Here is a 22,226-nt window from a genome sequence, read left to right as displayed (position 1 = left end):
CATTCCTCTCGAATAACCCCCCAACCCAAAAGTAAGATGAAATAAGACTAATCTACCATTGTTTGTTTTCACACGGCCTTCTCTCTCCTATTTTCACACACGTTTCGATAGTACAAACACTCGCTTCGGCATTATGAATGTGCGCTCCTGCAATGCAAGTCTGAGCCGCAGTGCTCCGGCATTACGAGAACTCACTCCGGTAGTGCAAAGATGTGCTCCAGCATTCTGCTCTGGCAATGAAGTCTCTGGAGCCACAACGCTCTGACAATGGAGGACCGCGCTTCGGCAATATAAACAAGCGCTCCGACATTCTGAATGTGCGCTCCGGCAGTTGGGACCCGCGAATTGATTCGGTTTGTACGGGAAGGGCATTTTCGTCCAAAAAATAACAACTTTTTACCTTGGGGGGTTTCGGCTAGGAAATGTTGTTTTGGGAAAAAAAGTGAGAGAAAATATTGGGGTGGGGTAAGTTGCATAGATAGTCTATTTTAGGATGTATTTTTGTAATTTTTCCCTATAAATATATATTTTATAAATTATAACTAATGACTTATAAATATTTAAATTATTCTTGATAAGCTATAATAAATTATAACTTACAATTAATACAGACTCCTAAAAAAGTTGATTAATAAATCTAAATAGCTTAAAAAATAAAATATTATTTATAGTAAGACGTACAATTTAGTATGCGAAGACCACAATAAAAAACGTATAATCTTCTACACAATTAAAGTATAAAGCCCCTATGTTAAGGTGTAATGTTCGTATCCCTTTAAAATCTATACTGAAATAGTATGACCATTTTAAATAAATTATACATTCATATTGATCTTTAAAATAAATTTCACACAAGTTAAGAGGGTAGCACATTGCTATAAAATTAATTAAAAATTAAATATAGATCATATAAAAACTAGATTGACTTCTACATTTAAAATCTATAATAAAACAATATGTACAGTTTAAAATGTTAATTTCTTTAAGGAAAAGTGTCAAAAAAAAAATCTTTAAAATGTTGCGGGTGGTACAAAATAATGGCACTACAGAAATAACACATTTATCTGCTCTAGGCAATAGTTTACTTAATATCAATACTTCTTTAAAATAATTTAACACAAGTCGAGTAGATAGCACAACATAGTGTTACCACGAAAAAGATATTTTCCATCATTCTAAATAGTAGTTTACCCCATATTAATATTAGTTAAATGTTAATTCTGAATCTTAATCAATTATTTATATCTTTATATCAATTTATTAGTCAAAATACAACCTTCATATACAAAACCAAACTGAGACCTCACTCCATAATCAATCTATGTATCAAAGGCAGTGGATGGTAGTATAATGAAATGCTTTTGAGACACATCATTGTCATTTTACTCAAAATTACGACAAATAAGTAGATATAATTCTTGCTTCTTGAGCTATGTGCATAAATAAAGCCTGAAAAGAAATAGTTAGGTAGAGACAAGAAAAGTGGACCGTGAGCAAACCTGGAGGTGAAAGGTAAACAAAACTTTAGATTTAACTTACACTTCACAAGAATAAATTTGGCACTCTCTCTCACAAAATGGGGGAAAATTAAACCCGTAGTTTTAAACCATTTCTACGCATTCATTACATGGTTTACCCTAGATACAACACATACAAATGTACATAAACGCAAAATGCATATATTAAATCTCAACATTACATAAAAATACCTAGTTTCGATAAATTTCTTTTTTTCTTTAGCTAAAAAAAGGGAAATAAATGGGAACAACCAAGAGAGAGATAGAGAGAGAATTTTAGAGGTATTTAGGTGACTTAATGGAGATAGACTAGGATTTAGAGAGGGAGAGAGCGTGGATCACATTTGATTTTGGAGCACGGGTTGAAGCTTTTAAGGTTTGGAAGCATCAATTCAAAGAAGACGCAGAGCAGAACAGGTAGAGCGAAGGAGATAAAAGCGGGGCGTGGGGACCTGGGGAGGGGGTGGAGCCCAAGGGGGAGGGGGAAAGTGATATGAGAGCGCGGGAGAGTGAGTAAAAAAGAATAGGGAATGGGGTGGGGAATTAAATAGGTAGCCGGTCTGAACTTAGATTGGAATATACTTTAAGAATGGGTAGATTGGTATAGAGTTTTGACGCACTATCTAATTTAGGGTTTAGTTGGTAAGAACTTGACGTCATGGCCTACTATTTGTTTCTCAAGTCAGAATGCCAAGTTCACTTAATTCCAAGTACTACAAAAAATAAACCGGGTCAGAACTCTGAAGTTCGAAACTTGACGTATTTTAAAATTTTCTTCTAAAAAAAGATATGAGTGTAAGCTATAAAAATTACATTAAATGTTTTACTACCCAATAAAAATTACAAAGATTTTCTTAAAAATTCAAATTGAAACATTTAACTATTTTTTTGAAGGACAGTTTGTATAAGTTGTCAATCTTATAATATAAAATTAAGGCGCACATAAAAAAAACTCACTAGAAAAGGTTGTACCGATAATGAAAAATCCTCAAATTTATTATTTTGACCTCAAGATGGATCAATATGGAAAAAAAGAAGGAAAGATTTCAAGTCCCAAAAATAATACATTTGGTAATGCATTATTTAGACCGCCCATTTTTATATTTCCAAATGTTCATAGATCTTTTTGGCTGTACTATTTTTAAAGCTTTAAAATCTATAATTAAAGATGACAATAAATAAGGATATATATACAATGAGACTGTTTATCTTTGATACAAGGTGGTCATAATTGCTTATAATCATCCGATGTGAAATTTGATAAGTTGGATGCATCACAAAGTTTGAGAAAATTTCTTTTGAAGTTTGAGTTTGGTCAATGGAATAATTGCAGCAACCCAATATTACATGGTCAAGATTAATGGGACCACCTTGTACTAAAGGTAAATAGTCTCATTTCATACTTTCAAATATTTTGGCTATCACAAAGATTTTCGATACGTAAGGTATGCGTCAAGCTTACGTAAACCTCACCCTAATCCTAAAACCCCTTTCAGATTTTATTACGGATGGCTGCCGATAATTGTGGCCTCTCTATACAAAAGTTAAATAGTCTTTTTTTTAGATAATTTAGTGGTTGATGACGGCTCTTACTTGATTTAATAACCTTGAAACCCCTTTCAGATTTTACATGGGAAGGTTATCATAAATTGTGACCTCTACGTATAAAAGTTATACAAATTTTTTTTTCAAAGTAATTCAATAATTGATGACGAGCCGCTACCCTTTTTATTAAATCGTAAGTGGTTTTTTTTAAGTGCGTTCAAGAGTCGCCAAATGGTGTCCCTGTATAAATTAGAATTCGCCGCGACCGCCTCTCCCCCCTAGTCGCTCAAATGCTCTCGCGCCGCTCTGCGGTGGAACACGGCCTCTATCACGCTCTAAACCCTTCACCCCTCCGTCTTAATTACCAATTCTCGGAGCCATTGAACCCTCTTACCTAAGCAGCTGCTGAAGAGTGGTAAATCATTTAGGTCTTAGAGCTCTTGCTCTGTAAACATTGAGGGTTCAATTTCTTTCTCGCAGCTGGAGAAGAGTGAGAAAATTTAGGGTTTCTTAAACCGGTAGAAAACAAGAGAATCTAGAGAGAGAAAGAGAGATGTGGAACAATGGAGTTGGGCCTCATATGGCCCCTCCAGGAACGGCACAGGCAGTTCCACCTCCTGCAGTGCAACCATCTTACAGTGTGCCTCTTTCTGCTGAAGAGACGGAAGCTAGGTTGGAGGAGAAAGCTCGAAAATGGATGCAGCTTAACAACAAGAGATATGGAGATAAGAGGAAATTTGGATTTGTGGAAACTCAGAAAGAGGATATGCCTCCTGAACATGTGCGCAAGATCATAAGGTAAATGAAAACTCGTTATGTTCTATTTCCTTTAATGGATAGTTCTTTGAGATACTGTTGGCGTTAACTGGAGTTGTTTCTGTTTGCCTTAATGTCAACTGATTCTGTGTTGCTCTGTTCATTAGATGCTTGTCGTAGACTTTCCCTAATATGTTTAGAAGACTATGTGTTCTATTAGTTGAGTAGCGGCTGGTAAAATGGGTCTGGTCTGGTTCTTCGGTGTAGACGGCATGCATTTTAGACGACGGCTGCCTGGTAAGAGTGAACTGATTCTTACAATTGCTAGCTGAGAGTGAACAATTGAATCTCAGTTGTATGGGTGTTCATTTTAATTGTCTAGAGTACCTTGAAGCACAACCAAAGCAGATTATGAAAAGGATCGCCTGAGACCCCAATAGAACACAAAAAAACTAGCTACTCTCTTTTTTCTTATCAATAAGTTCCAGAACCAAATACAGGACTATGTATCTCTCCTTCCATGGGTTCAACCTCAGGTCAAGATAAGATGGCACATTAGAACACCAGAAGGGGGCATCCTAATGTTAAAATTGGTGATATAAGACAAACAAGACCAGTAAATCATACACTTAGAGCTAATTTTAGAGCAACTGAGATTCAACTGAAAAAAGTCTCATGATCTCATTTGTGGACTATGATTCTTGTAACGAATATGAAATAACGAGTTAAATATACTGAATATGGATATTAGCTGAAAGAGGCAGTTGTATGATTACGGGGGATTTGTTTCTGATGCGCAAAGGGGTTGCCGACTTATACTTTAAGTGGTAAGACATAGTAATGCCTTTATTCTATTTACTTTTGAGTGTAATACCAGGTTAGCTTTTGCTGGGTGCACTTAAAGAACATGGATGACAATGATGTCTTTTTGCTCCTTGCTATATTTCTTTGAATATTCAGCCTCCCACTGCAATCTTTTCCCAGCCCATGCAGGTCTTGCAATCAGACATCCAAAGTTCCATTCCATGGATTCGATTTCCAAAAATGGTTTAGACCAGTGTTCAAGGACTTGGCTGTCTCGGGTCAACTCGCCCCTGTTGAAAATTATTAGAAAAACTCGTATATTTTGTTATGAAATCGTCAATTTTTTCAAAAAAATCGCCCATATATATTTTAGAAATACATTTTTATGCGATGTATATGGTTTTGGAAACTTTTCTTACTACATGCTCCAAATTTTTAATTTTTCCCTTTTTTATTTTCTGATATATTTCAAGTATAAATCAATTTTTAATAGACTATCGTTTATACACTTATTTGGACTTTTATATTCAATATTTGTGTTATTTATTTTACTTTTTGCTGTTTTTAATTGTTTTAGCAATTTTTTTGACAGATTTTTTGAATTTTTAGCCCTTTTTTTTTATCTTGTATAGGACTCGACCTAGTCCATTGGGACTCGGGCAATTCCAATGCCCGAGTTGAGTTTGAAAACATTGGTTTAGACTTTAGAGTTTGGCCAGCCTTCTTGCCATAGACACGAACTTTTGCATTGTACTTTTGGAGGCTTGGAACAATGACTTTACGCAGTTAACTTACATGCTATATATAGGTGGACACGGTTAGCATGCGGCCAAGCTTGCACATGTAGAAATGTGGGCCTCTTAATAAATTTATTTTTGAAATAAAATTCGATCGTAATTTTTAGATAATATATAATCTTTAACATGGAGATCCTGAATATGAAAAATAAATAAATTTTAAAAGTTAGAAATAATAATTCTATTAAGAAAACATTTGGACTGTTAGTTCCAATTGTTTGTAGATGGACCACCTATTTGCATCCGTCTTTAAGATGGATGCTTTATACCTCTAGACCGCATATTGTACAAATGCGGTCCAACCCGCATTGAAACAAGTGTTCTATTTATATTTATATCTATATATGTGTGTGTGTGTGTGTGTGTGTGGATTTTGTCAGCCCACAGGCTGACTGCTACAGTGTCAGCCAATGGCCCAGATTCAATCTGGGCCGATTTGACGGTCATGACCTCATTTCGTAATTGAATTTTCATTTTTTTCCTACACATCCAAATCACTTGAAATTTTAGGCCTCATTCTTTTCATCATGGTGCACTTAAATAAAAATATAAAAAAAATAATTCGCAAAATAAATTGACCAAAATACCCCAAAACTTTTCAAGGGTATTTTGATCAAGTTATATTATGCGAATTAGTTTTTTATATTTTTATTAGATTCTACTATTTTTGAAGGATAGACACTCCAAATTTCAAGTGATTTGGATTTATAGAAAAAAAATGAAAATTCAAACACGAAATGAAGTCGTGACCATTCCATCGGCCCAAATTCAATCTGGGCCATTGGCTGACAATATCCTTTCCCTATATATATATATATATATATATATATATAGCCTACAGGCGAATTGCTATAGTGTTATCCGCCACAGACATGCTATGTCCGTGGCGGTTTATTGAACGGAGCCGCAACGGATGGTGTGTGGTCCGTGGCGGTTCCGCATATTTTTTGACTGCCACGGACTTGCTTTGTCCGTGACGGTTTGACCGCCACGGACATGCTAGGTTCGTGGCGGTCTTTAAGCCTCGCCGTTCGAAAAAATTGATGGCGTCGAGCCTATGGATGAAAACATTGTTCATTTTCGCCTATAGGCGTTGCATAGTGGCTTCCTATATATATATTGTCTATCTTTAGTTTTCTGAATTGAACCAGATGAACAGGGGATGTTTGCTGTGGTAGTCCAATTCTTCACTTCTATTCTTCTTCTAGGCCTGTTGCTATTTGCCATGGTTGTGAATTTTAAATGCAATGAGCTGTAGGCACTTCCATGTTGGATAATTATTTACCCATCTAGCTAAAGGAAATAATGATTAGTTATCTGCCAAGGATTTATTTTGTGAATGGTTCAAGGTAAAATTCAAACTTAATCTAATTCTCAGCTTCTTGCCAATTGAGACATTGGATATACTTCATTGGTACTCTGTCTTCTAAATGGCAGCTTGTAGTGCTCTCATATACTCAAAATTAAACTATATTTATTGCATTGATTGTGTCTATATTGAATTAGTGTTCTCTTTCTTTCCATTAGCGACATTACATTGTTGCCTGCAGTTGCTGCCATAAAGTTTGAAATGTGATGTTATTGGGTTATAATAAACTGGTGGTCATATGGTATTTAAATTCACCTCCCCAATTTCCTTGAATGTACACTCAGGTCCCCTGAAATTATTTCCATTCTTTTTTGTTTGACACTTAACAGAGATCATGGGGACATGTCCTCCAAGAAATATCGCCATGACAAGCGTGTGTACCTTGGGGCACTGAAATTTGTTCCCCATGCAGTTTACAAGCTTCTTGAGAACATGCCAATGCCCTGGGAGCAGGTCTGTGATTGTTATTTATCATATGCCTTAGTTTCTCATTGCATGACATAAGGTTCTTTCCTAGCACAATTCTTCCTTTAGCTTACAGTCTTTGCTTGTTTTGCAGGTTCGCAATGTAAAGATTTTGTATCACATCACTGGTGCAATAACATTTGTGAATGAGATCCCATGGGTGGTTGAACCAATATATTTGGCGCAAGTATGCTTGTTTTGATCTTTTTGTTTTGTCTAATGTTCCTCTTAACAGTTTACATTGTGTATAATCCTATTGCCATTATTTATTTATTTTTTACTGCGTTACTATGGTACTTACTAAAATGGATTATAACAGTGGGGGACAATGTGGATCATGATGCGGAGGGAGAAAAGGGATAGGCGTCATTTTAAACGGATGCGTTTTCCACCTTTTGATGATGAGGAACCCCCTCTGGATTATGCTGATAATTTACTTGATGTGGATCCCCTTGAGCCTATACAGTTAGAGTTGGATCCTGAAGAAGATATTGCTGTACATACATGGTTCTATGACCACAAACCGCTAGTGAAAACATTGTTCATCAATGGTCCAAGTTATCGAAGGTGGAATCTGTCTCTCCCAATTATGGCAACCCTGCATCGGCTTGCTGGACAACTACTTTCTGATCTAATTGATCGCAACTACTTTTACTTGTTTGACATGGAGTCATTTTTCACTGCCAAAGCACTTAACATGTGCATACCTGGTAAAGCATATGCAATTTTTTATTGTTTTATTCTCTTCTTTTAGGCAAGTAACAAACTGTAATTAGTTTCCCTTCAGCTCATCATTGTTGTTCTTTCTTCAGGAGGTCCCAAATTTGAGCCGTTGTATCGTGATATGGAAAAAGGAGATGAAGATTGGAACGAATTCAATGACATCAATAAGCTTATTATACGTTCGCCACTCAGGACTGAGTATAAAATTGCATTTCCCCATCTTTACAACAATAGGCCAAGAAAAGTAAAGCTGGGGGTGTACCATACTCCTATGGTAATGTACATAAAGACAGAAGACCCCGATCTTCCTGCATTTTACTATGATCCTTTGATTCACCCCATCACGTCGATCAATAAGGAGAGGCGTGATAAGAAAGTGTATGATGATGATGATATTGATGGCTTCGATCTTCCAGAAGGGGTGGAACCATTGTTGCAGAACACCCAATTGTATACTGATACTACAGCTCCTGGGATTTCTTTGTTGTTTGCTCCTAGGCCTTTTAATATGAGATCTGGTCGAATGCGGCGTGCTGAAGATATCCCCCTTGTATCCGAGTGGTACAAGGAGCACTGGTATGCATTATTTCTTATGTGATAGCATATTTTTGTACATGAAGTAATAGAACAGAAATAGTAATCATATTACCTTTTTATTTGCGTGTCTGCGATTTGGAAAAAGTTTATATAAGGATGGTACCTTATAATATATTACTACGGATGCCCCTTAAAAATCCATCGGAAAAGGTAGTTTTAATGTTGAAAAACCCTTTGATTGATCATCTCGACTTCGAGATGTATGACTATGAAAAATAACAAGATTTAAGTCTCAGAAATAGTGCATTTTACAACATATTATCTACACCGTCCATTTTCAAGATTTTCGGATGTTGATAGATCTACTTGATTTTAACCATTTTTGAAATTTAAAATTTTATAATTAGATATAAAAATAGATTTTGAGATAATCCTAAGAACATTTTACATCAAAATTATATACCATGATAAAATTTGAAGGTGCACCTTACCTCTATGGATGCATCCGTATGCAAACTGCACCCCTGGGATTTTTATCTTATGTCTAACAATGCTGAATTTGATTAATTCAGCCCCCCATCATACCCTGTCAAAGTACGTGTCAGCTATCAGAAGCTCTTGAAGTGCTATGTTCTTAATGAGCTGCACCATAGGCCCCCTAAAGCACAGAAAAAGAAGCATTTGTTCCGTTCTCTTCAAGCCACCAAGTTCTTTCAAACCACGGAGCTGGATTGGGCTGAGGCAGGTCTTCAAGTTTGTAAGCAAGGTTACAACATGCTCAATCTTTTGATTCACCGGAAGAATTTGAACTATCTCCATCTTGACTACAACTTCAATCTGAAGCCTGTCAAGACCCTCACCACGAAGGAGCGTAAAAAGTCTCGTTTTGGAAATGCTTTCCACCTATGTCGTGAAATTTTGCGTTTGACTAAGCTTGTGGTGGATGCAAACATTCAGTTCCGATTAGGAAATGTGGATGCTTTTCAATTGGCGGATGGTTTGCAGTATACATTTTCACATGTTGGTCAATTGACTGGTATGTATCGCTACAAGTATAGACTTATGAGGCAGATAAGGATGTGTAAGGACTTGAAGCATCTGATTTATTACCGTTTCAACACTGGTCCGGTTGGGAAGGGACCGGGATGTGGTTTCTGGGCTCCGATGTGGAGGGTTTGGCTATTCTTCCTCCGAGGTATTGTACCTCTATTGGAAAGATGGTTGGGAAATTTACTTGCAAGGCAATTTGAAGGAAGGCATTCAAAAGGAGTGGCCAAGACTGTGACCAAGCAACGTGTTGAGAGCCATTTCGATTTGGAACTACGAGCTGCTGTCATGCATGATGTGCTCGACGCTATGCCAGGTGATCTAATGGACTTATCCTTTCAGAATAATAACACATGCATCCTTCATTTATCTGCTTATTTACTTTTGTGGACTGTTCACTACATTACAAGAATATATTGTTATTTTCTTGTTTGCTTTTGTGAACTTTTGTCGATGCTTTTTATTACATCGTGTTCTATCAGCTTTATTCTCGTCCTTGATTTTATGGCTTTGTTAACATATGGGAATTGTAATTATCGCATTTCAGAGGGCATCAAGCAGAACAAAGCGAGGACCATTTTGCAGCATCTTAGTGAAGCATGGCGCTGTTGGAAAGCAAATATTCCTTGGAAGGTACACTTTCCACAATATTTCTTTTCCAAATAGCGTAGGAGTGCTAAATTGTATGTTGTTTCTGTCTTGTACTTTGTCTCATATTTGTGTTTTTCAGGTCCCCGGTTTACCTGTTCCCATTGAGAACATGATCCTTCGTTACGTCAAGTCGAAGGCAGATTGGTGGACAAATGTTGCTCATTACAATCGTGAACGTATAAGAAGGGGTGCAACAGTTGACAAGACTGTTTGCCGAAAGAATCTTGGAAGATTGACTCGCTTATGGCTAAAAGCTGAGCAGGTTTGATCTTTAACTTTATATCTAGATGTTTTATTTGTTTAAGCTTTTTGTTGTTTGCAATAGTATAAATGAGCAGTTTATTTTATTGGGAAATGGTAAAGTTTCCAGCAGATTATTATTTTATCATCATAAAGTATAAGTTCATATCTTTGTAGAAGTGCCTCTGTGAAGGTTAGCTCCATACAGTTACTTATTCCAGATGCATCTCTCAGGAACGGCAACACAATTACTTGAAAGATGGTCCATATGTGACTCCTGAAGAAGCAGTTGCCATCTACACCACAACAGTGCATTGGCTGGAATCAAGGAAATTCTCTCCAATTCCATTTCCACCATTGTCCTACAAGCATGACACAAAACTTCTTATTCTTGCACTTGAAAGGCTGAAGGAGTCTTATAGTGTTGCTGTGAGATTAAACCAGCAACAGAGGGAAGAGCTGGGTCTTATTGAACAAGCATATGACAATCCTCACGAGGCATTATCACGTATAAAGCGGCACCTTCTCACGCAGCGTGCCTTCAAAGAAGTAAGCTTCAGTTTTAACTTGAGGTGTAAATGGGCGGTTGGGCTGGGCTGGGTCCAAGTCTAACTGTCCAGGGTCTGGACCTTTTTTTATGTTTTTGTGTGCATGCATGCACGCGTGCAGGGGGGCAGGGGCTTTAGCCTATTTTTTGAGCATGCTCAGGTACACCACCCTCAAAGATTGCATCCAAAAGGGATTTATTTGACCTCAAATTTTTGGGACGGTTTTAAAAATACTAGATAAACAACAAAGAAAAAAACAAAAGGTTTTTTTGAGCACATCTGACCCTAGATCTAACAGTTAATTGAAATAGATGGCTCTTGTCAACTTAATTTTCTCTCTCATCAAAACACCATATTTAGTTATTATTGTTTATTTATTTTTGTCATGGGGGTTTTCACTAGGGTCAAGAGTGTGTATGTGTGCAAAAAATGTGACTAAACAAATATTCCTAACATAAGAAATGGAGGGCCGGGGTGGGGTGGGGAGGGGAGGGGTGGGGGATGGTAGTGGTGATAGCCTAGTGGCTATCTAAGTTTTTCTACCGACCTGGTCCCAGTCCTGGTCTGTTCCAGAATTGTTGGTCCTGTGGCAAGTCCACTTCCGTGGTCAAGACTTTGGTTGGGTGGACGACGAGGGCCATCTGGTCAACCACCCATTTTGCATATGTACTATTAAGTTAGCTATACAATTGGAAACTGGTCTTTGTTTTGATGTGCAGACATGCTAAGGAGTTTTTAACTTCCATTGTAATTGCAGGTTGGCATTGAGTTCATGGATTTGTATAGTTATTTGATTCCCGTCTATGAGATTGAACCTCTTGAGAAAATCACAGATGCATACCTTGATCAGTATTTGTGGTATGAAGGTGACAAACGTCATCTCTTTCCTAATTGGATCAAGCCTGCGGACTCTGAGCCACCTCCCCTCTTGGTTTACAAGTGGTGCCAAGGAATAAATAATTTACAAGATATATGGGACACGAGTGAAGGTCAGTGTGTAGTGATGCTTCAGACAAAGTTTGAAAAGTTCTTTGAGAAGATAGACCTGACAATGCTTAATAGGTAAATACAAATTGATACTTATGCCGTATGTTCCTTGGGCCATCTTTTTTCCTTGTTTGTTTTTTTTCCTCCTTTTTGTCCTCTATAGTGCTCTTGATGAATATAGTCTTCTCTGGATGAATATGTTCCTTGATGGTACAGTTTCTCTTTTGATACATTACACTATTTCAAAACGCGGACAACCCAGCGCCTGGGCAGCCGCTTAGGCGGATATCCCTGGAGCTCACTTGAACCTGCCTAGGCGGCCGCTTAGGCCCTACGCCCCACCCAGGGTGGAAATGCGGCTCCTTGAGGGTATTTTTGGGTCATTTTTTTAATACTAAAGGAGCAAAATTGTAGGTTTTAGGTTCATTTGAAACTTAAAACCCATTAGAGGCTATTTTAGAGAGAGAAAACCCAAAAAAAAAAAAAAATTCTACTGGGCCATCCAGGTTCTGGGCGCTGAGCAGCTTAGACCCCCCCGACCGCCTAGGTGCCGCCTAGTGCTTTTTGAAACATTGTCACATTATAAGTGGTACGAGGTCACATCTGTGAACAATTGATTGTCCTAATTTCTGCTCTTTTTCAGGCTTTTGCGACTGGTTCTTGATCACAATATTGCTGATTATGTCACAGCAAAAAACAATGTTGTTTTGTCCTACAAAGATATGAGTCACACAAATTCATATGGTTTGATTCGTGGTCTTCAGTTTGCTTCTTTTGTGGTACAATACTATGGACTGGTCCTGGATCTCTTGCTTCTTGGTTTGACTCGGGCCAGTGAAATTGCCGGTCCACCTCAAATGCCCAATGAATTCATTACGTACTGGGATACTAAAGTTGAAACAAGACATCCAATACGGCTGTATTCACGGTATATTGACAAGGTGCATATACTGTTCCGTTTCACTCATGAGGAGGCCAGAGACCTCATCCAACGCTATCTAACTGAACATCCTGACCCCAACAATGAGAATATGGTGGGATATAATAACAAGAAATGTTGGCCTAGGGATGCCCGAATGAGGCTTATGAAGCATGATGGTGAGCTTGATGTTAATATTAATACAATAGTCAGAGTTGCTTAATATTATATTATTTGGTATTCAAATTTTTGACTTTCTTTCTGTGACAAAAATTTTGATTGTTTTCTTTTGATTTGCAGTCAACCTTGGAAGAAGTGTTTTCTGGGATATGAAGAATCGTCTCCCCCGAAGTATAACCACTTTAGAGTGGGAGAATAGCTTTATCTCTGTGTACAGCAAGGACAATCCAAATCTGCTTTTCAGCATGTAAGCTTATGCATGTGTTTACGACTCCATACCATGCCACTCTCCAAATTTTCTTTGCTTGAAGGCTTATTTGCACCTAGCCCAACCCCTTCCCTATCTAATAACAATAGTAAAAAAAAGGTTTTAAAACCATGAGCTTTACATTTCTTTGTTCCCCTTAATTGATGGCTTGATTTCGGGCAAGCAGGTGTGGCTTTGAAGTGCGAATTTTACCAAAGATCAGAATGACACAGGAGGCATTCAGCAACACTAAAGATGGCGTGTGGAATCTTCAGAATGAGCAGACTAAAGAGCGAACAGCCATTGCCTTCTTGCGAGTTGATGATGAGCACATGAAAGTGTTCGAAAATCGTGTGCGGCAGATTCTGATGTCTTCGGGATCGACAACATTCACCAAAATTGTTAATAAGTGGAACACGGCTCTTATAGGTATATTTCTTTACTAAATATGAAAATGAAAGATAGCTCTTCGGTTTCATTCTTTTTTACTTTTTTCTTTGTGGTGTTTTACTTCTTTATTTGAACCAATGGGACATATGGATGTATAACTTTGTTTTGCAATTTTAGGCCTCATGACATATTTTCGTGAAGCAACTGTTCATACTCAAGAGCTGTTGGATTTGCTTGTGAAATGTGAAAATAAGATTCAAACCCGTATCAAGATTGGGTTGAATTCAAAAATGCCAAGCAGGTAAGCTGTTGTCAGTTGCTCATCTTCTGTTCTTTTCAATTGGGATTTCTGAAATTCATGTATATTGTGATTTTGAATCTTGTCTTTTACACCAGATTTCCCCCTGTAATTTTTTACACACCAAAGGAAATTGGAGGTCTCGGCATGCTTTCCATGGGTCATATATTGATCCCTCAGAGTGATCTGAGATACCGCCAGCTAACAGATGTTGGAGCAACTCATTTCCGAAGTGGTATGAGCCATGAGGAGGATCAGCTTATTCCGAACTTATATCGCTACATACAGGTGGGTTTTCTATGACCTTTTACCAGTTTGTTCTTTATTAGCCATTTTCATCTGTAATGTGCATTTTTATGATAATACTGCTGATTACTTGTTTGTCTGCAGCCATGGGAAAGTGAATTCATAGATTCACAGCGTGTTTGGGCTGAATATGCTTTGAAGAGACAAGAAGCACAATCCCAGAATAGGCGATTGACTCTTGAAGATCTCGAGGTTGGATTCGATCTTGTTGTGGTTTTATGTTTGTCAAAAATTACTGTGTGGATTAAAAAGAAAAGCTGAGATGAGGGAGGGGGAGAGGTAGGGAGGGAGGTGATGTGAGGTAGGGAGCAGTAGAAAAAATGGATCATTGGAGGTTGAGTTGTTATGTGAGGTAGGGTTTTAGATTACCAAGGGATGTTTCGCACGCATGAAAATACTTCCGTGAAAGTATTTTCACGTGATACTTCCCCAAGTGATTAGGTGTGGGAGTTTTTCACATCAATTGGTCCTAACACATCTTTTCATGCCAAGTGACAGCTAATTGGTGTGAAAGAACTCTCACGCTTAATCGCATTTTTTTTTTTTGGGTGTGTGTGTATGTTTCTTTCATATGAAAATACTTTTACGAAAGTTTTTTTACACCCGCCAAATGTGCCCTTCTGTAAAAAATCACCCAGGTTTTGGAAACCAGTCTTGACTGGGTTACTTTAACACCAAAATGGGCTTTCCGGAGTAATTTTGAATTAGGTTTTGAGAGAGGTATAGTGTGCCAAACAAACCCTTTTTATTTATTTCGGGAAACCTGGGTTTTATGAAAATAGGTAAAGGTTTACCTAGGATCCCAATGACCCCTAAATGCTGTTCATTAGTTAGAAAGAGAAACTGAATGTTCTTTATATATTATAAGAATAAATGCTTCTCCTTTGTCCATGGAAAAATGGTAAACGTCGAGTGAGACCTGGGATTTGAGAGCCTCCTCACCACTTACGGTTGGAAAGGTGGATGCTTGCATTGAATGCATGAAGAAATTAGATATATTGTTAAATACTTATGTCCTCCTATTGGGGATGCAAGAACTTTTAAGTAATGTCTGATATTCATCTTATTGAAATATTCATTTTCCTAACAAATAGTGCATCATCATCAGGACTCTTGGGATAGAGGTATTCCTCGAATCAATACTCTCTTTCAGAAAGATCGACACACACTGGCATATGACAAAGGGTGGAGAGTAAGAACCGACTTTAAACAGTACCAGGTTTTGAAGCAAAATCCATTCTGGTGGACACATCAGCGGCATGATGGGAAGCTGTGGAATTTGAATAATTACCGGACTGATGTCATCCAGGCACTTGGAGGGGTGGAGGGCATTCTTGAACATACTCTCTTCAAAGGAACTTAGTGAGTATCATGTTTTCATTGCCGCATAATGGATCTCATATTCTTGATCTTCCCACAAAATCTTTGTTTGTGGGAAGCAGGCCAAGTTTTACTCTCTTTAGTGTCTTCCTGCTGGAAGGCCAAAATTTGGAAAACGTCCCAGTATACCTGTGTACCTTAATCTTTCTACCATGTGGCGAAAATGCTAGGTTTCCTTATTCTTTCCATATCTTTGGTATATTGGATCCCTGGTGGTCGAGGGATAGGGAAGCAGGTTTAGGTCCCAGTATAACTTCTGGGTTTAATTAGTTATGGTTACCTCTCTGTGTTAATTTCCAACAGTAACATTCACTGTAATTCTTTTTTTTCGATAGAATAGATCAGTCGCTGGACGTCACGTGTCTGTTCTGAGGTAGCTGCCTCTTTGTGTTAATTTCCAATAGTAATTCTTGTCTTTTTCCCCGAAATCTATGGCATCTTGATACTATTTGCTGTAGGGGTGAAAAATGACCGCGTGCTGTTCAACACAAGCTCCTGCTGAACCACTGTGCGAAAACGAAAATTGTAAATATATATGGCCCTGTTTAGTCAGGAGCTGAAATTTTTGTATCCTCTATTCTTTTTTTGGGGTTATTCAGTGGGGAAGACAGGCCCCTACCCGTTTTTTCAAGTAGATTAGGAATTGGCTTTTTTGAAGGTGTTAGTAGGGTGGTGTTAATGGTGCGAATGGAAACCACAATGTGGTAACTATGGTGTGGGGGTGCTACCACCACTACCTTAGCCCCTTTCCCAAAAAAAGGGTAAGTCAGTGAGGATTTAGACCCTTACCTTTTGGTGAGAATAGAGTCAGAGACTTCATCATAGGGCTCGTTGGTTCTACCTCCAAGGCTCCAGCCCATTCTCTATCCTCTATTTATATTCGATATATTATAGTCAACTCTCTCTTAGAAAACAAAAAAAAAAAAAGTTTCATGATGTTGACTGTGGATTCTTATTTCCAGTTTTCCAACATGGGAAGGTCTTTTCTGGGAGAAAGCATCTGGTTTTGAAGAGTCTATGAAGTACAAGAAGCTGACAAATGCACAGCGTTCTGGGCTCAATCAAATTCCGAATCGTAGATTTACTCTGTGGTGGTCGCCTACTATAAATCGTGCAAATGTTTATGTAGGTTTCCAAGTACAGTTGGATCTGACTGGGATATTCATGCATGGGAAAATCCCAACATTGAAGATATCCTTGATTCAGATATTCAGGGCCCATCTTTGGCAAAAGGTCCACGAAAGTGTTGTCATGGATTTGTGTCAGGTGCTGGATCAGGAATTGGATGCGTTGGAAATTGAGACTGTACAGAAAGAAACAATACATCCAAGGAAGAGTTACAAAATGAACAGTTCTTGTGCCGACATCCTCCTCTTTGCTGCTTATCGTTGGAACATGTCCAAACCGAGTTTAGTGGCAGAAGCTAAGGATATGTTCGATCAGAAAGCGAGCAACAAATATTGGGTAGATGTTCAGCTCCGATGGGGAGACTATGATTCTCATGATATCGAACGTTACACCAGGGCCAAATTTTTGGACTACACCACTGACAACATGTCAATTTATCCATCTCCAACAGGTAGAGGATTAATATATGCTGTCACATTATTCTTGGATGCATCATTTCTTGGAGACGATCACCAATGGATTTTTTATTTTTAATGGCTGCAGGTGTCATGATCGGAATTGATCTTGCATATAACTTGCACTCCGCCTATGGTAACTGGTTTCCCGGTTCAAAGCCTCTTCTGGCTCAAGCTATGAATAAGATCATGAAGGTTTGTGTGGCAACCTAGTTTCTTTTGCTCATTTAATTGCCCTTTGGTTCACACTGACTGACCGACCTCACTGTTTCTTTGTTTTTACTTGCAGTCAAATCCTGCTTTGTATGTTCTGAGAGAGCGTATAAGGAAAGGCCTGCAGCTTTATTCATCCGAGCCCACTGAGCCATATCTATCATCTCAAAACTATGGAGAAATTTTCAGCAATCAAATTATATGGTTTGTTGATGACACAAATGTATATCGTGTCACTATCCACAAAACCTTTGAAGGAAATCTCACCACAAAGCCTATCAATGGTGCCATCTTCATATTTAACCCGAGGACGGGGCAATTGTTTCTCAAGGTTTGTTGACTTTTTTTTTTTTATAATGTAAAGGTTTGTTGACTGGTTATTGTTGTGACTTTCTTCTATCAACCACATGCCCCCTCTTTATACTTGAAGGAGATAAACTGGCATTGTTAATCCATGCAGGTTATCCACACAAGTGTTTGGGCTGGGCAGAAGCGTCTCGGGCAGTTGGCCAAGTGGAAAACTGCAGAAGAAGTTGCTGCTCTTGTGCGCTCTTTGCCTGTTGAAGAGCAGCCCAAGCAAATCATTGTGACTAGGAAAGGAATGCTCGATCCTCTGGAGGTTCACTTGCTTGACTTCCCTAACATTGTGATAAAGGGAAGTGAGCTCCAGTTGCCATTCCAGGCTTGCCTGAAAATTGAGAAGTTTGGGGATTTGATTCTCAAGGCTACGGAGCCACAGATGGTTCTTTTCAATATTTATGATGATTGGTTGAAGACGATATCATCATACACAGCATTCTCTCGTCTAATATTGATTTTGCGTGCCCTCCATGTTAACAACGAGAAGGCCAAGATGCTACTCAAGCCTGACAAGACTGTTGTCACAGAACCCCACCACATTTGGCCGTCCCTAACAGATGACCAGTGGATGAAGGTAATTATGGGGCTTGAGTATGCTGTTGTTGTTCCCTTTTTCTTTTTGTTTTGTGTTTTCTTTAAGGGTCGGGGGGGGGTGGGGGCGGGATTCAGGATTGCTTTGGATAATTACTGATTTTTCTTGAATGTAGTGTTTGGGCTTTTACTTATCTATCTGTTACTGCAGGTTGAGGTGGCTTTGAGAGATCTCATACTGTCTGATTATGCAAAGAAGAATAATGTTAACACATCAGCTCTGACCCAGTCTGAGATTCGTGATATCATATTGGGGGCTGAAATAACTCCACCATCACAACAGAGGCAACAGATTGCAGAGATTGAGAAACAGGTACCTTCTTTTCAGTTTTTTTCCACAGCTGCAAATCTCCTACGCTGGTTCTGGACATGGCTGATCATTTGTTTTTGAAAATCTCTTATTTGCAGGCGAAGGAAGCGAGCCAGCTCACTGCAGTTACCACAAGAACAACAAATGTGCATGGTGATGAATTGATAGTCACCACAACAAGCCCATATGAGCAGGCTGCTTTTGGTTCCAAGACTGATTGGCGTGTGCGTGCAATCTCTGCAACCAATCTTTATCTCCGAGTTAATCACATCTATGTCAATTCAGATGATATCAAGGTAACACAGATAACTTCATTATTATTTTTTAAGTACTATGAAGATTAATGGAGGGGATAAGTTTCTATTATTCAATAAACTATTGGAACACTGTAGTCCTTTGGAGCATCACCATGTCATTGAAGGATCTAGGGTAATGGAATCTGTGACCCACAATTGGGTTTTTGACTTATTATGTTGGTACTCTGCATCCTTTGATTGGACGGTGGTGACCCTTGTGCACTATGATATTACTCAGCCCATCTGAGTGCGGCATACTTTCCCTCAATAAAATCCAGTTATCAATCACATAAAAAGTTCCTGTGAACATATGGTAATATCTTTGGAATTTTACATTTTGCAGGAGACTGGTTACACATACATCATGCCAAAGAATGTCTTGAAGAAGTTCATCTGCATAGCAGATCTAAGGACCCAAATTGCGGGTTACTTGTATGGAATCAGTCCTCCTGACAATCCTCAAGTGAAGGAGATCCGTTGCATTGCTATGCCACCACAGTGGGGGACCCACCAACAGGTTCATTTGCCTTCAGCATTGCCTGATCATGACTTCTTGAATGATTTGGAGCCCTTGGGGTGGATGCATACACAACCCAATGAACTCCCTCAGCTCTCACCTCAGGTTTGTATCTATTGCTCTCCTTTTTGGTTTGTATTTGTTGTCAAAGTACTAGACAGTTTGATTATCAATTTGAATCTCTCTCTCACACTCTCTTTCTCTCTCTCTCTCTCTCTCTCTCTCTCTCTCTCTCTCTCTCTCTCGCACATGCATCAGTCTTGTAACTTCTGTGCATTTTTTTAAATGATAAATTAATCAATTATTGGCATGCGGACTTGATTCAAACTCTCCAAATTTGAATTTCTGTCAGCTGGACTGCTTTTTCATGGTTGAATATAATCTTAAAATCTGAACCTCAGTCTCACACAATTGAATCTTCCACAAGTACTTTTACGGATAATATTCAATTATTAGATCTTTTACCTGAAATTTTTATTGTGCTAGTAGCTTGGGCTTGACGGTGTCTTGCCTGAGATTAAAAATGGATTTTTAATTGATCTATTGAATGAAATTATAATCGACTTATTAATGGTTTTTCTTTTTTGATAGAGACTTATTAATGGTTTTTAATGTGCTTTTCATGGTTTTTTTTGTTAATGATTATGATTTTTCTTTTATTTTTCTCATTTTTTCTGAGAAAACGATATTTAAGAAGTTTGGTTTTTTGACCTTTGAAAACTTTTCTCATCTTGCATATACTTGGTCTGTTTATCACTCTTTTTGTTCTTTTCCTTATGAGCAAATTTTCAGGATTTTTACTGAATTTTTGGATTTTTTGGCTCGTTCTCATCTTGGTGCAAACTCAGGCAAGTCAACTTGGACTCCCCCCGAGTAACTCGGCCAGTTCCATGGCTGAGCCGAGTTCAAAAACATTGTCTGTTGCAATTGTTTTGTTTGTTTATCACATACATCATCCTTGATTCCTTGTGATTAAGTTCCTAAAAGAAGTTCGTCTATGTCTTTTTTTTTCTTACTGTTCTTCCATGCAGGATGTTACGTGTCATGCTCGGATTCTGGAGAACAACAAGCAGTGGGATGGGGAGAAGTGTATCATTCTAACTTGTAGTTTCACTCCTGGCTCCTGCTCCTTGACTGCATATAAGCTCACCCCAACAGGTTACGAGTGGGGAAGACTCAACAAGGACACTGGCAGCAACTACCATGGCTATCTCCCAACCCATTACGAGAAGGTTCAGATGCTTCTCAGTGACCGGTTCCTTGGATTCTACATGGTAATCTTTTGGATCTGTATTCTTTTGCTACACGGTTACTTGTTTTTGGGTCAAGAAAAATTAGACCCGCACACCTCATAAACTAATATGCATGTTGCGTGATTCTATGTAGATGCCTGAAAACGGGCCTTGGAACTACAACTTCATGGGTGTTAAGCACACCGTGAGTATGAAGTACAATGTTAAGTTGGGGACGCCTCGTGATTTCTATCATGAGGATCACAGGCCCACCCATTTCCTCGAGTTCAGCAATTTGGAGGAAGGAGAGCATGCAGAGGGTGATAGGGAAGACACTTTCGCTTAGAGCTAATTGTAAGATTTGTTGAAGGAAACCCAGTTGCATTGAAATTGTATAGTTTCCGTGATACTAACCTTTGACCCCTTTGGAGATGCCATGGATACAGTGGAAACTGTTCTGTCGGTCTTCTCATGGCGTACTTTTTTTTTTTGTATGTTACGAAGAAGCTGGAGTTTAAACCATGGCTTCTGCATGTATTAGATGGACAAGATTTTAACGGAGCATGGTTTTTGGAATGGCAAATGCAATCTTCAAGATGACAACTATGAGTGGTTGCTTCAGAAAGGCACCAACTGCATGAAGGACCTGTTTGTATGACATAAGTCTTAGTGATGTTACGTGGTTGAAAATTAGTAAATCAATAATAAAGCACACCTCCGGTCATGTTGATCTCTCCTTTTTTAAGATTATCCGTCATGAGAGTCTTATAGAAAGGCTTGTACTTTGGGAATTGGCCATCTCCATACCTTAATAAGAATGGGCCTAGACCATCTAAGTCAATTTTTGGTATCACCTCTTCTTTTTCACTATTGGTTTATAAGAAAGAATACCTTTTCAGATCTGAGATTATTGGGTATCTCCTCTTCCCCTGCTGATAAAACTTCTTTTTCACTATTGGTTTATAAGAAAGAATACCTTTCCAGATCTGAGATTATTGGGTATCACCTCTTCCCCTGCTGATAAAACTAGGAGTACCTATCAATCCCATATTTGATCACAAGAACTTGTCTTCTAAAACTGATCTTTACCTTGTAGAAATCTTCAGTCATTTTGTTAGAAGTGCTTTATTAAAGATTTTGAGCATTCTGATACTCAATCGTCCTTCTTAAGATTACAAACTTTATCCCATTTAACCAAATGGTACTTCTTATCATCATCAAAGGAGCACTGTAGAAAGTTTTTCATAGAATGGTCAAAGAATTTTGATTATAGAACTTGACATTTGCATGATAGACACCTCATAAATGGGTAGGCTTGCCAAGGAGAATTTTATTACCACGACCACCAAAAGACTAAAACTTGAATTTCAATAAATCCAGCTTCACCTGAATTCTGATTTCTGTGAATAAAGGGATCC

At 38.4% G+C, this 22,226-nt stretch overlaps 1 protein-coding gene across 1 annotated transcript; it reads left to right on the top strand.

Annotated features, from left to right (window-relative positions):
* The first annotated feature begins 3,273 nt into the window (after positions 1-3,273).
* Positions 3,274-21,391, top strand: LOC18446319 (pre-mRNA-processing-splicing factor 8A). Its single transcript, XM_006856441.4, has 26 exons — positions 3,274-3,860; positions 7,118-7,241; positions 7,348-7,440; positions 7,573-7,963; positions 8,066-8,552; positions 9,086-9,876; positions 10,108-10,193; positions 10,291-10,473; positions 10,686-11,000; positions 11,757-12,061; positions 12,630-13,084; positions 13,206-13,332; positions 13,520-13,761; positions 13,900-14,023; positions 14,119-14,308; positions 14,411-14,518; positions 15,435-15,688; positions 16,669-17,285; positions 17,378-17,484; positions 17,579-17,833; positions 17,963-18,436; positions 18,605-18,766; positions 18,862-19,059; positions 19,403-19,681; positions 20,608-20,850; positions 20,963-21,391. The coding sequence occupies exons 1-26, from the start codon at positions 3,616-3,618 to the stop codon at positions 21,152-21,154; spliced, it is 7,047 nt and encodes a 2,348-aa protein (XP_006856503.1). The 5' UTR covers positions 3,274-3,615; the 3' UTR covers positions 21,155-21,391.
* Positions 21,392-22,226: the final 835 nt, after the last annotated feature.

This window comes from Amborella trichopoda, chromosome 13 (genome assembly GCF_054954075.1).
Source record: "Amborella trichopoda isolate Santa Cruz 75 chromosome 13, AtrichopodaSantaCruz75HAP2 v2.0, whole genome shotgun sequence".
Lineage (NCBI taxonomy): Eukaryota > Viridiplantae > Streptophyta > Magnoliopsida > Amborellales > Amborellaceae > Amborella > Amborella trichopoda.
The sequence above is the reverse complement of the archived record's forward strand: the minus strand, read 5'-3'. Positions and strand labels throughout refer to the sequence as shown.

What these genes read in the sequence shown, in the direction of transcription:
- LOC18446319 (XM_006856441.4), top strand. Translation starts at nt 3,616, where the DNA reads ATGTGGAACAATGGAGTTGGGCCTCATATGGCCCCTCCAGGAACGGCA. An exon ending in CATGTGCGCAAGATCATAAG is followed by an intron (nt 3,861 to 7,117) that starts GTAAATGAAAAC and finishes GACACTTAACAG; the next exon opens with AGATCATGGGGACATGTCCT. An exon ending in AATTCAAAAATGCCAAGCAG is followed by an intron (nt 14,024 to 14,118) that starts GTAAGCTGTTGT and finishes CTTTTACACCAG; the next exon opens with ATTTCCCCCTGTAATTTTTT.